The sequence below is a fragment of the Toxotes jaculatrix genome, chromosome 1, assembly GCF_017976425.1.
Source record: "Toxotes jaculatrix isolate fToxJac2 chromosome 1, fToxJac2.pri, whole genome shotgun sequence".
NCBI classification, from domain to species: Eukaryota; Metazoa; Chordata; class Actinopteri; family Toxotidae; genus Toxotes; species Toxotes jaculatrix.
Genome location: NC_054394.1, coordinates 26,686,847 through 26,701,891, shown reverse-complemented (window position 1 = coordinate 26,701,891; position 15,045 = coordinate 26,686,847). Strand labels below are relative to the sequence as shown.

The following is a 15,045-nucleotide window of genomic DNA, read 5'->3' as shown; positions in this document are numbered from 1 at the left end:
GTGGAGTTGTTTTTCTATAAGACTGCAAGCTAGTAAACATGGAGGTAAACAATTCTGGATTTAAAACACTTACAAAATGATCTTTGAAAATGTTTTATGAAAAATTAAATGCACTCGACTTGTTGGAAATGGTCAGAAAAACTGTTAAGCAAACCAGAGATGTAGCTAAGGAGCTAAAACCCGTACTAACACTGGTATGGGCCTTTAAATTCTTACATTATTTAAGGTTACTGTGGCATTTTAGACACAGGCAAGTCATACACAGGAAAATATAATGATGTGGATGAGCCTCGGGAAATTCTAGGAATTGAGTTTACAGCGATTATGTATGTAAAACTTTACATCAGTTTGAGTCATTAATATCAATCAATAAACTGCAACTCTGTTAGTACAAACACTATCACAATTAAAGTGTGTTACCAAGACACCTGAGCCAATGAGACCGGAGCCAGGCTAGAACAAGTCCACACTGGAATCAGTGTCCACACCGTAATTAAAAATGACTGAAGGCCCCTTAGGCCCGTCTGTGCACACAGCAGAGGATAACCGTGGCTGGTCAGTCTGAATGAAGCGCTGGGCCTTCACTAACTCCCTCCACATTCCACCGGCCGAAACATCAACAGGTGACACAACTGACACGGAAATATGACACTGGAGGAAATGCCATGTGTGTTTGCTAAATTAAGAGCCCAACTTTTCTGTGCAGGACCTATTATTGTTGTTGCCTGGAGTGGGCTGGAGAGAGTGGAGGGAGAAGGCAAAGGAAGGAAATTAATACAGCAGAGTACAGCAGGAGTCCCAAGGACAACATAAAAAAAAAAGAAAGAAAAGTACAGCATGCTACTGTGAGCTCTGCTATCTACAGTCTGAAATTTCTGTGCCTATAACTTGTGTCCTTTTTTGCTGTTTTCACTGACTCAGTATTATTTTAGCATCACAGAAAAACTACAAAATATTGTAAATGTTGTTCATCCAACCAGTTTCAGTCAAAGGCTCAGTTTAACTTCATGTTCGGACAAAAACCAACAATTCCAAAGTACAAGGTTAAGTCGTAAATGACTGGGGGATTTATTTTAATAGACCCTCATAAAAAGGAGAAAGAGGCTAGAAGAAATGGGAACACGGTTGCCCCCCCTCCCACACACACACACACACACACACACACACACACACACACACACACACACACACACACACACACACACACACACACACACACACACACACACACAGACAGGTTAAAATACACTTTGACATTTCTAGTAAACCTTTTACATCAGTGGTGACAAGCAATAACCACGTCAAGTTTTAGTTTTTCTTTGCTGCTAGGACAATTCTCTCAATTATTCTTAGTGGTAAATCCGCTTGAGTTAATGATGACTATAATATTGCCATTAAATTGAACTCTGTCACAGGCTGTTAAGAGGAATGGATATTAAAAAATGCAACTGGGGGCTTGTATGAAAGAGCACCAGACACAGTGGGAGTAAACAGCACCACTCCTCTGTTGTTACCATAGAGAATTCCTCTTCCTGTGTCCACTCCCAGGACAACGACAGCGGCTTTGGGTGAGTCAGGAAGTGTAACTCAGGGGGCTTCAACATAACAACACCATAACAACACCATCACAGTACTGTTAAAACCTCTTACGGAAAAAAAAGTCTTTATAGCATATATGAGGTTGCACATTGACAAAGCCAGTTTTACACCATGTAGACCAGGGGGAAAAAGACAGAGAAAGGAGAAGGTTTTCCACAATGCAACTCAACCAGTCATGTGACATTTTAGACAATCACAGACGGTCACACAGTGGGGACTGGTGGGACCATGGTGCAGACTCCACAGTGTGCAGAACACCTTGTTTTTACCACTGACATTCTTTGTTAGAAACCTGCAAATCTAATCTTGATCTCGGTGCAGAGCTGCCCTGAAAGAAATCCACAAACTGCATTAAAACATCCCATAAAAACAAAAGTTATTTTAGCTTCAGCTTTTTTTGGACAACAGTTTTTCCTGTTTCTAGGTTAGCAGATGAGACAGCCAGGTCAGCTGATCCTGAAACACCTGCTTCAAAACCTGTTGCCTGTCTCCAACTCTGCGTCTCAACAGCTGGTCTCTTTCCGTCTTTGGTAACTCTGTTATGTCTTTAACCATCTTTTACTTTGGCATATCCGCATATAAACTAATTTCTCTTTGCCTCCTACTCATGGTTGGCAAAATCTCTTGGAGATCAGACAGTTTTATTGTTTCTTAACAAAGGAAAGCATTTACATACAGATATGTGCTGCACCAAAGAGCGGTTCAGTGTTAATCAAAGTCATAAAACTAAAGAAGTGTGTGCTAATGCTTTAATGGTTGACTGTCATCAGAAGCCAGTGGTGTGGGGGTTCTACAAGGAAACAGCTCGTGACTGTAATGAAAGGTCTGAGCACATAATGAAACTACTACATGATTACATGTAATAATTACAGAGCGTCAAAGTGTTTTCCAATTAAATCTGAGTGGAATTAAAGAAGAACGCTTGCACATTCTCCATTATACTCTTACTGCTTTTCATGAGGCATTGTGTGTGCAGTTTTTTCAACATGTCCTCCTTTATTCCACACTCTATAACTGTCTGAATTCTGGTCTCATTAAGCTACTGTAAGCAGAGAAATTGGTCTGCCATGTGCTGCATGACTATTTAGCATTGGTGTAAAAAGTAAAATGTAAAATGTAAAACAAGGCCCTTGCTCTTGGGCTGACCTTACATTTACATTTCACTGTTTTAGAGAGTGGAAAAATATTTTTCCTTTCAGACTCCATTCTAGCTCTGGAAATATCAATATGACGCTGCACAGTCTGCGTTTGGCCCGTGGAATAGGAAAAGTACACCACCCCGCAGTAAAACAGGCCAGCAAATGGGAGGCACAGCATCAACAGCTGCTGTTTTTGAAGGCATAAAGTGTTTAGGTTTGATGGTTCTCTGGGAAATCATACTTTGAAAATGTATATGCTGACTTCTACTTTCTAAAATATAATAAAAATGTTCATTAAAACAATATGTGCGTTTTTTACAACATGTTTTCAGTGTAAGGAGTAGAAACATTCAAACAGCAGCTGCAGCTTAAAAAAAAAATCACATTTACATGCCAATTGAAATGCATGACACATGTATGTAAAGAGCAAGGTTGCGAATGCTGACTGACAAGAATATCAAAGGAAAAAAAGACTCTGAAAAACTGCTGCCTTGTGAAATAAAAGTCACTATTATATGTTAGTATTTTATGGTTTGTCCACCAGAGAGTAGTGACAATTGATTTTTCAACTGTAAACTGTCCTGCCCAGTACATTTCTTTGTAGCAAATGTTTAAAGAAAGAAGAAAAAAGAAAATTGCTACTGGCTGACTTATCAGTACGGCATATCTTTTAAACATCTGTCTAAAAAGTTAAGCAACAATTTGCCAAACTGGTCAAAATGTAATGTAAGGCAGCAGAACTGGCGGGGTGTTATCAAGCAGCAGGAAGCAACAGAGGCAGAGATGAAAGAAGAGGAGGGAGGAGAAGAAGAGGAAGACGGTGAGGGACTAGGAGGTATCATTGACCTGGATTATGCACACTCCATTTCCCCCTCAGAAAGAGAGTCTGTTGGGCCAAACGGACCCATTCAGCTGCCCCTGGCCTGGGGGAAGACAGCACTGAGGAGCAGCCAGGACACCGGCACGTTCCCTCCAGAAACATTCAACATGTAAAAGACAACACACCGACCACCAGAGAGGGTTTGTGTATAGAAATCTAAGACTTATACATAAATGGACACAGTATACGTACAAATGGTGGAATGGTTAACAGGGATTGGGAGCTTGTCTGCGAACACACGCACACACTCTGAGTAAGAGAGGCTGCAAATGCCAAAAGGACTCATCTTGTCTTTCATAGCTGAGCGGAGATGAACAGTAATAACTGTAGCTACTCACACAACTCAGTGCCAAGATGCCTCCAATCAGCGATGAGCACAAACGTCCTCTAATGTGCACCAAGATACCTCTGACCACGTCAGGCGTACAGACAAACAACACAAAAACAGCAAGAGTCCCTTTTTAACCTTAGGGTACACACAAGGACTCGTCATCTTCATGGTCAATTAACCGCAGTGAATTTGATTAAATTAGCAGCGAGCTTCCGTGGATGCATTGCATAATGATACAGAGGGATGATTTCTTCCTTAAGGGCATTTAACACCTACATTCAGAGCTATTTCAAAGACATCACTATGAATCATGGAATACATGAGTGGGCACCAGTGATCAAAGGAAAATGCTGTAATGTAATATCTCACATTTATGCGATGCAAAAGCACAAACATGAACATGTTTGCAAGTCAGTATGTATTATGTGCTATGTCATACTCAACTCACAGCAAGTTAAACAAACCCACCACATAAAAAGCAGACTGACATCCCTGTGTCAGTGCAGCCTGCAGTCCAATCCCGTCTAGAACTCTGGATCTACTCATACTGTAAATACTCTAAATACAGTTGCTAAATAAATACTATAAAATCAAATACACTTCCATTTTCTAACAGTTTAAATCAAATACGTTTTACATATGGTACATTTTGTTTATGTCAATATACGTTTTTAGAACTTGTTTTTTGTAAAACTAAACTTCTCTTTTCTGCGAAAATGTGATTTTTATTGAAGTTGCAATTCTTTTGTCACAGAGCGAGGATGAAAGTAACAGAGAAACACTCAATTTGAGAATCTACTCAATCTAAATGATTTAGAACAACAGAAACAGTGTACGCCTTCACCAGCTGATAGTAATGACAGGTCTTCACGTCCAACTCCAGTTCTGAATGTTAAGCATAATTTTAAGCACATCTGTTTAGCGTATTAGGAAAAAAACATGACCTGTAATTACAGGGCAGTGTTACAGAGGCTCTCACTGTCTCTTCTGAGGATGGGGGGACGACTGCTGTCTTTCTGCCTACAGCAGACCGCAGGGCTTTTTGAAATCTGAGCCTGGTGGTGCAGTCATAGCCGCAGTCGACAGAGAGACAGACAGCCAGAGCTGCAGTGAGATGATAACGCAAGTTTGGTAGCAGGCATCAAGGAGGTGAGGGGAAGACGCTGGCGAGAATCCATTTTTCTTCAACATGGTTCACCTACTTCTGCTTTGGTCTATGAAATTCTTTATTTCCCAGAATGCCTTCTGACAACCCCACATAGCATGCATGGTCTTGTTTTATTCTGCCGGGCTTCTAGCGTATGTGTGGAGAGCGACAACAGTGGCACTAGAAAACTATGGCCAAGAAAGATAAGAGTTTATTTTAGACAAGAAAGAACAAGCATTGAGCCTCTTACTTACTTAGAACACTATATATTTTTTGTTTAAATGAATGTGGACCCAGGACCCAAGGGTAGATTCAGGGTTTGCACGCTAAAGAATCTCACACTTTAACTGAACTGACAACATGAATTTCAAAACCTCACAGACTTATGTGTCCACAAAGAACAAAACTACTTAGTCCACTCCCTCAGAACAAGACTTCATTCTCTCAGCTGAGAAGGTCAGAACAGTCCAACCCTCCGTCTGAACCCTTACTAAGCTCATACTGGCTTGGACTCTCCATCTCCAAATCTAGGACTTGGGAAAAACTCATTACAGTCGGTATTTGAGTCCACTTTCATAGCTCACCTGCTCTGCGCTGCAGCTCAGTCAGCATGACTTGTAGAGCAGAAACATTTTCTAATTTGAGCCAGCTTCACTTTTAAGTAGGCTCTATCAGGCTGAATAGGGGACTTGGACTTGGAGACAATAGGGACCCTCCAATCGTCTCCAGGGTGTCGGGACATAATCGTTCAACCAGACCACTCTGCATTGACTAAGTCACTGCATTGAGTCTGTACTCTGAAATGCATCACTGGGTAATCAGGATGAATGAGGGTGGCGGCCAAACTAAAAGAACAGGGACATGAAACTGAACACTGAGACACAACAAGACTCAGGAATGTCCCTAATATATACTTTGACCCCATGATTTAATGATCAGTGATTTCTTTAAGACTAAATGAGTATCTGTAGTTACTTTTCCACCAAATAACTGGTGACAAAATTTTGATCAAGAACCTCAAACCAGCAAAAGCTGATCCATAAAAGTAATTTCACAGTATTAAAATTTACATGACTTAAATGTAATTATCAGATGTTAATCCTACATTTGAGAGGGTGTCCCTGTCCATTAGCTAGATATTTTACTGATTTAGCTCCCGAGACAAATATAAAAGTAATTTGCCTACAAACAGCATGCATCTCTGACTGAATATTATTTTCCATAATTTTCTTTAATAAGACCAAAGTATTTGCTGCCAGCACACTCAAGAGGCTACACTTCTCATCACAATGCCACAATTAATGGTTACACTTACACTTAAAGCAGCCTACATTATCTGCTCATTTACTTCACTGATAACTACAGTATAGATTAGACGGGAGAAGCATTCCAACCATTAGTGAGCCTGTTGGGATGAACCTTATCGCAGCCTGTTTGTTGTCAGTTACCCACAACTATCTCCACTCTTCGTCCCCTCTTGCCTCATTCTGACAGTGCACAGACTACTGTAAACTGCCAGAGCTTCTCACAGATAAGAGCATGAACTGTACTGTAGAGAAACTCCAAACTTTCTTACTTCCTCTTCTTTTGACCCGCCAGTGTCCCAGAAATTAAAAAAAAAAAAATCATCAATACATCACATCATTTCCTTAAGGTTTGAATATTATATCCAGCTGTGGGTGGGTGTTAAGAAACATAAACACAAAACACAACACTTGGTGGGTAAATATCCAAAATCAATATTTTGCTTGAAGGCTTCAACAAGATAATCACACTTTGGACTGATGGTTGAAGTGGTTTCATGGCAGCGCTGCTCTGCCAACGGACAGTATTGTGTACCATTACACAACAGCACATGCCTGGGGATTAGCCATCGGCCCTGTCCTGTCCGTACCATGAGGCTGCAGGGGGCCAGTGGCTATTGTCACAGCTGTGTGACACACAAAAATTCAGCAAATCACAACTTTAGTTTCCAGCGCTGTGCTGCCACAACCCTGCAGGAATGTGGCCACCGACATCTGGAGACTTCTGTCGTTGAACCTGTGTGTGTCCATCCTGCATAGATTTTACTCATAGCACATCTGTAACTTAACTAAAGTTTCTACATGCCCATCAAAGCCACTAGCCATTCACTTCCTTATGATAAAAGACAAATTAGGATGCAAGTCAGCCTCCATTTCCTCTTCCACAAACGTCCTCATGGAGTTATCAGTCTTTTTGACACGTGGAATTAATTATTCTGAGCCTTTTTATAAAAACTTTATAGTAGGAAAAAGAAACTCAAAGGTCTTGATGCTCTGCAAACAGCTTTCTTTGTGCGACACTCGAAATTTCTGTGATGTTTCAAGCTTTGACTAAATTACCACTCAACCAAAAAGACTCTAAACACATGCTTCACTGTCCAAAACAAAACCTTGGAGGATAGAATTTAATTTAAGTGGATACGAACTGAGCTTCCAAACAGATCAGCATTGTTTGTTGACTCAGTTTCCCATTTTAAGGGATTAATTAAAAAGAACAAGTTAAGCTCATTTCATATAAACAAAATTGCAAAGAACAACACAATGCACTCTCTTCTCTACATCTCACTCCGGCTACTGTTAGCACCAGTGAGTTAATGAGGGGAAATGCAAAACGCAGGGAAGCTGAGCCTTTGAGGCCAAAGCCTCCCTCATATAATGGCCTACTAAAGAAAGGGGAGCTTTGTTCAGTGCAACACAAGCAGGTTCCTCTTTAATGACTTCATGCGCATGCCAATCACTTACACCATACAATCCTATCATGCGGCCACAACACTTTTCAAGACATCCCGATCATGTGAGCTGGCAGCACGTGACCCGTGTTCTCCCCAAAACACAAGCTGCGATTCGGTTCAGCAGGTAACACCTCGGGGGCCTGAAGATGGGGTCATTCCCATTTTCAGATTATGGTACAGACTGTGGGGAACAATGCACACAGGAGCTGTTGTGGATGTGCAAAGAACTAGTCACAGGACAGCACAGAGGGTTGTTAACTCAATTATTAAGAGAACAATACCGCATGTCTGAAGAGCCGCTGCACTTTTCAAACACAGTATTTATGTTCATGAAGAACAATGACATTAATTCTGGGATACGGGCTCTGGTAACTGTCGTTACCTCCTTCCCAAGGCTGCAAAAATACAGAAACTGCAACTATGACGAAGCAGTAATATGTTGTACGTCAGACTATTTGAGCATTGGAGGTTGCACATCACAGATACAGCCCCTTGAGGTCACAGCTTTAATCAGGGCTTGATGTGTACATTAGTTTCTTGTCAATAAAAACAGTAGAACAGCTAAATTTCAAAAATGTGTAAAATGTAAGTTAAAGCTAATATTCGGATGCAGTGCCTAACACATCTCACTGTCAAAAGAATATTGGGTTTTATATATAAAAACACAAAGCTGTGTTACTGCTGATAGAAACTTTACAACTGAAGTGATTCTTGATCTTGTTGCCATCATGATACCTCTTCTGGTCCACATCTAAAACATGCTGCAGCACATGTTGTATATGACAGACTCAAACACAGAGCTGGAGTCTTCTGAAGCTCAGGACTAAATTCAGTGAACTAAAGTTTCTCCATCTTTGGAATCAACCCAATTGTATTGTATGGGGGCACATAACTGAAGCGATCTATAACAACCTGCACAAGGTTGAAACTTAGTTATGACATGCAGAGAGGCTGTAAAATATTTTACTGAGAAATCTTTGAGGAAAAAAAAAAAAAAAAGCCACCATCGTTACTGGCGAGTGATTAACAGCAGGTTCAGCCAATGGCCACACCCCAGGTCCAACTCAACTGGGTGACAGGACATGATGTACAACGTGACAAAACCTGAAGTCATGAATTGCTTCACTGAGAGAGCACTGACCGAATCCCAGATTGCGTAGCTGTGAAAACGAACTGCAGAAACTTTGCATGAAGTGATGCTGCTTTGCATGAAAAGATTTAGTGGTTTCCTCACATGTGCACCTTCATCAAAACTAAAGTTAAAACGTTTCTTAAAGTTCTCTCAATTATTCAAAGCAGAATAACAAATGTAGACTGTCTCATTCTAATCCTGTAAAATCTTTCATATAACCACAGAATCTCTGCACAACTGCACAAATTAGCTTCTGCAAAGCCTCAAACCTGAACTTTCAAATCTTCTAAACCACAGCTTCAGTCTCTCAGGTGGTGTCGGTGATATCTCCCGATACAGACACAGACCGATGTGATACAAACTGAGGCCAGCCTTTTAGAAATAGCAGACAGAGGGCCTGTGGGGTGTCAGATGTCGACAGGGACCAGTTGCTGGAGTCCCAGGCTGGGCCGCCTCTCATGCTACGGCAGCTGTGTCTTCTCAGACCTCACATTCCTGCAGGACAGGCCCACTTTACTCTCGTCACCTGTGCTGATCTGAGGGCAGGATGAGCTCTCAGGGGAACCTCACAGCTATTTTGAAAGGGATACTGATCTAAAACAACAATTACAAATGTTTTTACTAAATCAAAAGACAAACACTTAGCCAAAGAACCGTGACATGACACAGCAGAAGATGTTTAGCTCTAACAACCACATAAATCCTGTTTTAAACCAAACAGATGTATTATATAATTGTCACACAAATGCAGTGAGATGATCAGGGGCTCTGTTGTGGTTTGCTGATTAGGGCACTGACAATATATAGTCACCACTTCAGAGTACAGCTCCCCTCGTCTCATTTTCTTGTCATCTCTGGAGAACTCTGGAGAAATCAGCAAATACAACAATGTGCAGTAACAATAAACTCACCGCTGAGCACCACATACACAGTGAGTCGCCACCATACAAGTTTAAAGCGAAATCCATTCAGGTGCACTAAAGCTGCATACTGCACAGAACCGGGATGTCTAGTGTCTGACGCCGACTCTCTGTCCACTGAGACGTACACCCATGATTCAGCAGCTTCTCCACTCTATTAGACCTCCCTGTGCAATTACAGCTGCTTTGCAGTCTGTATTGCTTTCACTGCACAATAAGCTGTAATGTCTGACCTCCACTAAATAATACATGTAAACATTTATCCCACCCTGCTGCAGCCAAGCACTCAAACCAGTACACACCCCTTCTTACTATACAAAATACCAGATTGAAATCATTAAAAAAAAACTTTTATTGTAATGTTCTGACTGTCATCACAATCATAAATGATTGTAAATAAATATTGTTGTTGTTGTTTGGATAAAACAAACAAATTAAGGACATGACTTTGAGCTCAGGAAAGTTATGGCTGGCTTTTTTCACTCGTTTTTGATGTTTAATAGTGAGTTTATTTACAGTTTATTTAATGTGTTTTATCCCTGATTATATAAATGAATAAAACCGAACAATGTAAAGTAAATCCAAACAGGACTGTGGTTCTCTAGTGTCACATTTCAGGAGGATAACACTGGTGGCTTTAGATATAGAGCAAGCCCTCTGTAGCTCCAATGTGAAAAGTCTTGTCACTGAACAGCAAACTTTTTTATAAGCTTTCACACCGCAAACTTACTTAGACACACACACACAGACACACACACCTCTGATTACGACTAGTCACTCAACAAAGGCACCGGCTGAGCCCAAACACACCTTAAAAGCATGGCAACTGAAAACAGTGTTGCAAATGAGCGGAGATTAAAAAGAACAGGTTTCTTGCAGAGGTCGGCAGTGATTCATGAATTCAGCGGCTGCTGCTTCCAGCCTCCGAGCCCCTCTCCCCTCTGCGGGGCAGCCCACACCACACCGCACCACACCACAGCCCCACTACTACACATCACGCACTCTTACCTCCAGACGTGGACGCTGAAGTAGGCTGAAAGTGGGACTCAAGTTTTTCGTGTCGTCTCAGGATGGGCTGCAGAGCTCGTAGCCGCACAAAATTGCCTAAGTCTCTATTTAATTCCCCGCATTCCCGCTGAATTAATACGTTTTCTTCTCTCTCTCTCCCGCCGCTCGCCTCCCAGCAACTAGTCGGAATTCAGGTCCCCGCTGAACACTTGCGCATATTCAAATATCCGAGCGAGTTTGGATGTAATTAAAAACGCAGTCCTTCACAGCTCGGCGGCGGTCGCTGAAAACTCCTCTCGGCTTTGCTAATCAGTGCAGCCACTCTCGTGCGCGCGGCCGTGCGCGTTCACGCCGCTCCTGGGCGGGGACAACTCACAGAGGGGAGGACCGGACGGAGCGAGGTAACAGGAAGTTGGGCCGAAAATGACACGGCACACACGGACACACCGCACACAGCATATTTCTAGATCAAGATTAAAAAAAAAAAAAAATTGTCATGACAGGAACGGAGCTGATTTCTCCATAAATTATTTTCTTTCCTCGTATATAAGTGTAAAAGTATTAAAAGTGTAAAAGTAGTTTGTTCAAAAGTTAAGGTTTTATATAGGAAACATCTGAGGAGCTTATGGAGCACTGTTGTAGATTCAGCTCAGTAGTATAGTAGTATAGACAACCGTATACAGTAGTATATAAAATCAGAGCTGGAATGATGAATAATCAGTTGGTTGATCAACAGAAAATGAAAACAATAAAAATTCGAATAATTTTTGTATTTAGACTTTTAGTCAGACAAAACAAACTTTGTGAAGGTGTCATTATGTGTTCTGGGTAATTGTGATAGGCATTTGTCACTGTTTGCAGATTTTATATTTTTTATTTTGTTTACAAACCAAATAATTGATCCATAATGTAAATAATCATCAGTTGCAGATTCATTTAAAATACACAGTAATACAACTACAGCAGTAAAAATGTTGCTTGCTCATCAATTCAGGAGTAATGAGGGACTATTTTCTGCGTTTAGTATTTGAAGTAGATTTTTTGATTATACTTAGATGCATTTATTTAGGTAGGACTGCCAATAACTTTTCAACGCTCTGGTGTAATGAAACAGACTGTTACCCATTCAGTAAATGCACCGCGCAGGTACCCGGATGAAAGCAGCCAATCCCAGCCGAGCTTGTCTCCTCCCTACTGTCGTGAAATGTTTACGGTCTCAAACTTGTAGCGGTTTACGTTAGTCATTGCAATGAGGGACAAGGCTGAAGGTTTCGTGGTACTTTTTATTTGAATGTGTCTTTTACAGGTATGGACATTGAATCAACAGCATGCGTTTTCATTTGACAGTGCACGGGTGGTATTTTACAGGCTAAAATAGCGTTTCGGCCGAGTTGTTTATCTTCGTGTGGTGATTGTGAAAGTGGCGGTTAGCTAGCTCATGCTAACCGTCTCAACGATGAACTAAACGCATTGCAGTAATGTGACTCTCCGCAATGGCTTTACCCTCCGTAGTTTGTGTGTCATACCCGATGAAACGCCATTGCAGATACCTGAAAGTAACACCACAGCTCCATGCAGGGTAACACAGCTCCTAGTAACGATCCACACCTACGAAACTATACTACATCCTTCTGTGTTGGGTTCATGTCATGTCAGTGATGGACGGTGAATCCAGGTCCTTTACTTCTGTGGAAGTACAGATACCACAAACACAACTCCAGCATTTACAGCGTTACTTTATAATAAAAGTATAATCAGGAAAATTTCGTTAAAGCGTCAAAAGTAAAAGCATTCATCTGCTTCTTAATTAATCGGTGGATTGTTTGGTTTGCAAAACTTTCCAACTAATCATTTGGTGTATCAACTGACAAAATAGTGAAAAAAACACGAGAATAAAGCAGCAAATAATAATGATTTTCATTATTGATTAAACGGTTTCTTTATTAATCAAATAGTTGTTTGGTCTATTAAATATAAGGTAATAGCAAAATAATCCACATCACAATCATACATTTTTAAAGCCCAAGGTGAAAACTTCAGGTGACATCGAGTTCAGTTTTACAATCACATAAGACTAAAATAATAAAAAAAAAGCAAATTAACACAATTTAGAACATGGAATAAGAAATGTTTGGCTTTTTTTTCTTGATAAATTACTCAAATTATAAATGAATTTACTAATCAATCAGTCATCATTCATCATGAAAATCTTCCTCTGTATTTTTCAGCCTGACACTCTCTGACTGTGTTGGGAGGATGGACCCTGTAGTGTTGAGCTACCAGGACAGCCTGCTGCGGCGCTCTGACGTGTCCTTACTGGAGGGACCTTACTGGCTCAATGACCAAGTCATTGGTTTTGCCTTTGAGTATTTTGCTGCTGAGCGCTTCAGAGTCCTGGGGGAGACCATCATCTTCATCAGCCCGGAGGTCACCCAGTTCATCAAGTGTGCTTCTTGCCCTGATGAGTTAGCCATATTTCTGGAGCCGCTGGATCTTGCTTCTCGTCGCTGGGTCTTCCTAGCTGTTAACGACAACTCCAACCAGACCGCTGGGGGATCCCACTGGAGCCTTTTGGTCTACCATCACAACTCCAACCACTTTGCCCACTATGACTCTCAAAACGGCAGCAATTCACTGCACGCACGACGCATCGCCAGCAAGTTGGAGCCTTTCTTAGGTGCAGGTAGAAAAGCTCTGTTTGTGGAGGAGCCCTGCCCTTCACAGCAGAACAGCTATGACTGTGGCATGTATGTTATCTGTATCGCCGAGGCCTTGTGCGAGAAGGCCAGGGTGGAGGGCTCACCACGTCTTCCTGTGCAAATCATCACGCCAGCCTACATCACCCAGAAGAGGGCTGAGTGGTGCAGACTGATCCAGAGTCTAGCTCAGAATGACCTCTGCTGCTCTCTGTCTTTTCCTTAGCACGTTGATTTCCCCTTAGTATATGCAGAGCAGCTGTCAGCCCCCACATATCTACTGCTGGAGCATCTGAATGCACTCCTTGAATACAATATTTAACTATATATGAAGTATATTTCTATTACAGTCTATTACAGTATCATACTCCATAACAGAAAAAAGTTTAAAAACTAAAGCAATGTTACGAATCTTTAACGATTCATTGAGCAATTGGTGTCATGTTTATCCCTTGTATATGCACAGCAACATACAGTATGTAAACAAGAACACCAGCATGCCTATAAAATAGGAATTTCCCCCCTTGTACATATTTAGTGAGGATGGAGAATATGTCATGCGGAAGAAGAGGCACACGCTTTTCTTTCCTCCACTTCATTAGCTCGGAGCGAATGTAGAAATGTTTACACAGATTATTGCTCAGGGTCATTTTAAATGAACTAGAATTGACAATAAGAATGTGCATCTGATCTTTGGCTCCTGCTTTATGTCACACCTGTTTTGGTCACATTCATTTTGTTTCTCCGTTTGAACAGTTGTAATGTCTGTAGCTGCAAACGTTCAGTTTTTAAGCAGTTCAAAGAAAACTGCTGCATGAGGGTAAGAAATGCACTGCGAGTGCTGCGAGTGGTGGAATGTATGTTATGTTCTCACATAAAGCGAGTATTGAACTCATTGTCTGTTGACCTAATAAATTTTACTGGTGTCACATTTTTGTTGACAAAATGCTAACTTTGCCTTGTAGTTTTTCTTTGAGGTCCCTAGCTGTATTATATTAAATGATTTTCACTACAATTTCCATCTGCATTTGAATACACAAATAATCGATTGACAGGGTTGTATACACACTTCTTCTACACACTTTGGCAGATTTTTCTGAAACATCTATGTCTGTGTCCAGCTTGAATAAAGATAGCTGACAGGTTTAGGTTTAGGGTACAGCTGTGACCCAATATGGGTCACATGTTGGGTCCATTGGGAAGAAAATCACCTTTCAATTTCATGGGTATGATTACAAAAATGTATTAACAAAATGATGAGTAGTTTAAAAATCCTCACTAACACATGATACAAAAATGTGCCTGACAAAAAAAAAGGATGACATAAAATTTAAACAAAAGAACAGATAGATTCAAAGTAAGTAAACAAGACTGAATCAAACTTGCTGTGAACAATTCGGTCAGTACCCAGGCATGCCTTGCAATAGCTTATCGTTCA

The 15,045-nt window shown here is 41.0% G+C and overlaps 2 protein-coding genes across 7 annotated transcripts in view; one reads left to right on the top strand and one right to left on the bottom strand.

Annotated features, from left to right (window-relative positions):
* Positions 1 to 11,206, bottom strand: part of myo9aa (myosin IXAa) — a 95,296-nt gene extending 84,090 nt beyond the window's left edge. For all 6 annotated transcript variants that reach the window (XM_041032876.1, XM_041032877.1, XM_041032896.1 and 3 more), the window contains exon 1: positions 10,912 to 11,206. The gene's annotated coding sequence lies outside the window, so the exon portion shown is untranslated. The remainder of the gene's footprint in view (positions 1 to 10,911) is intronic.
* A 913-nt stretch (positions 11,207 to 12,119) lies between these two features.
* senp8 (SUMO peptidase family member, NEDD8 specific) lies at positions 12,120 to 14,559 on the top strand. Its single transcript, XM_041041052.1, has 2 exons — positions 12,120 to 12,217; positions 13,140 to 14,559. The coding sequence occupies exon 2, from the start codon at positions 13,168 to 13,170 to the stop codon at positions 13,831 to 13,833; it is 666 nt and encodes a 221-aa protein (XP_040896986.1). The 5' UTR covers positions 12,120 to 12,217; positions 13,140 to 13,167; the 3' UTR covers positions 13,834 to 14,559.
* The last annotated feature ends 486 nt before the right edge of the window (positions 14,560 to 15,045 follow it).

Coding starts and splice junctions, on each gene's coding strand:
- senp8 (XM_041041052.1), top strand. CDS start 13,168: ATGGACCCTGTAGTGTTGAGCTACCAGGACAGCCTGCTGCGGCGCTCT.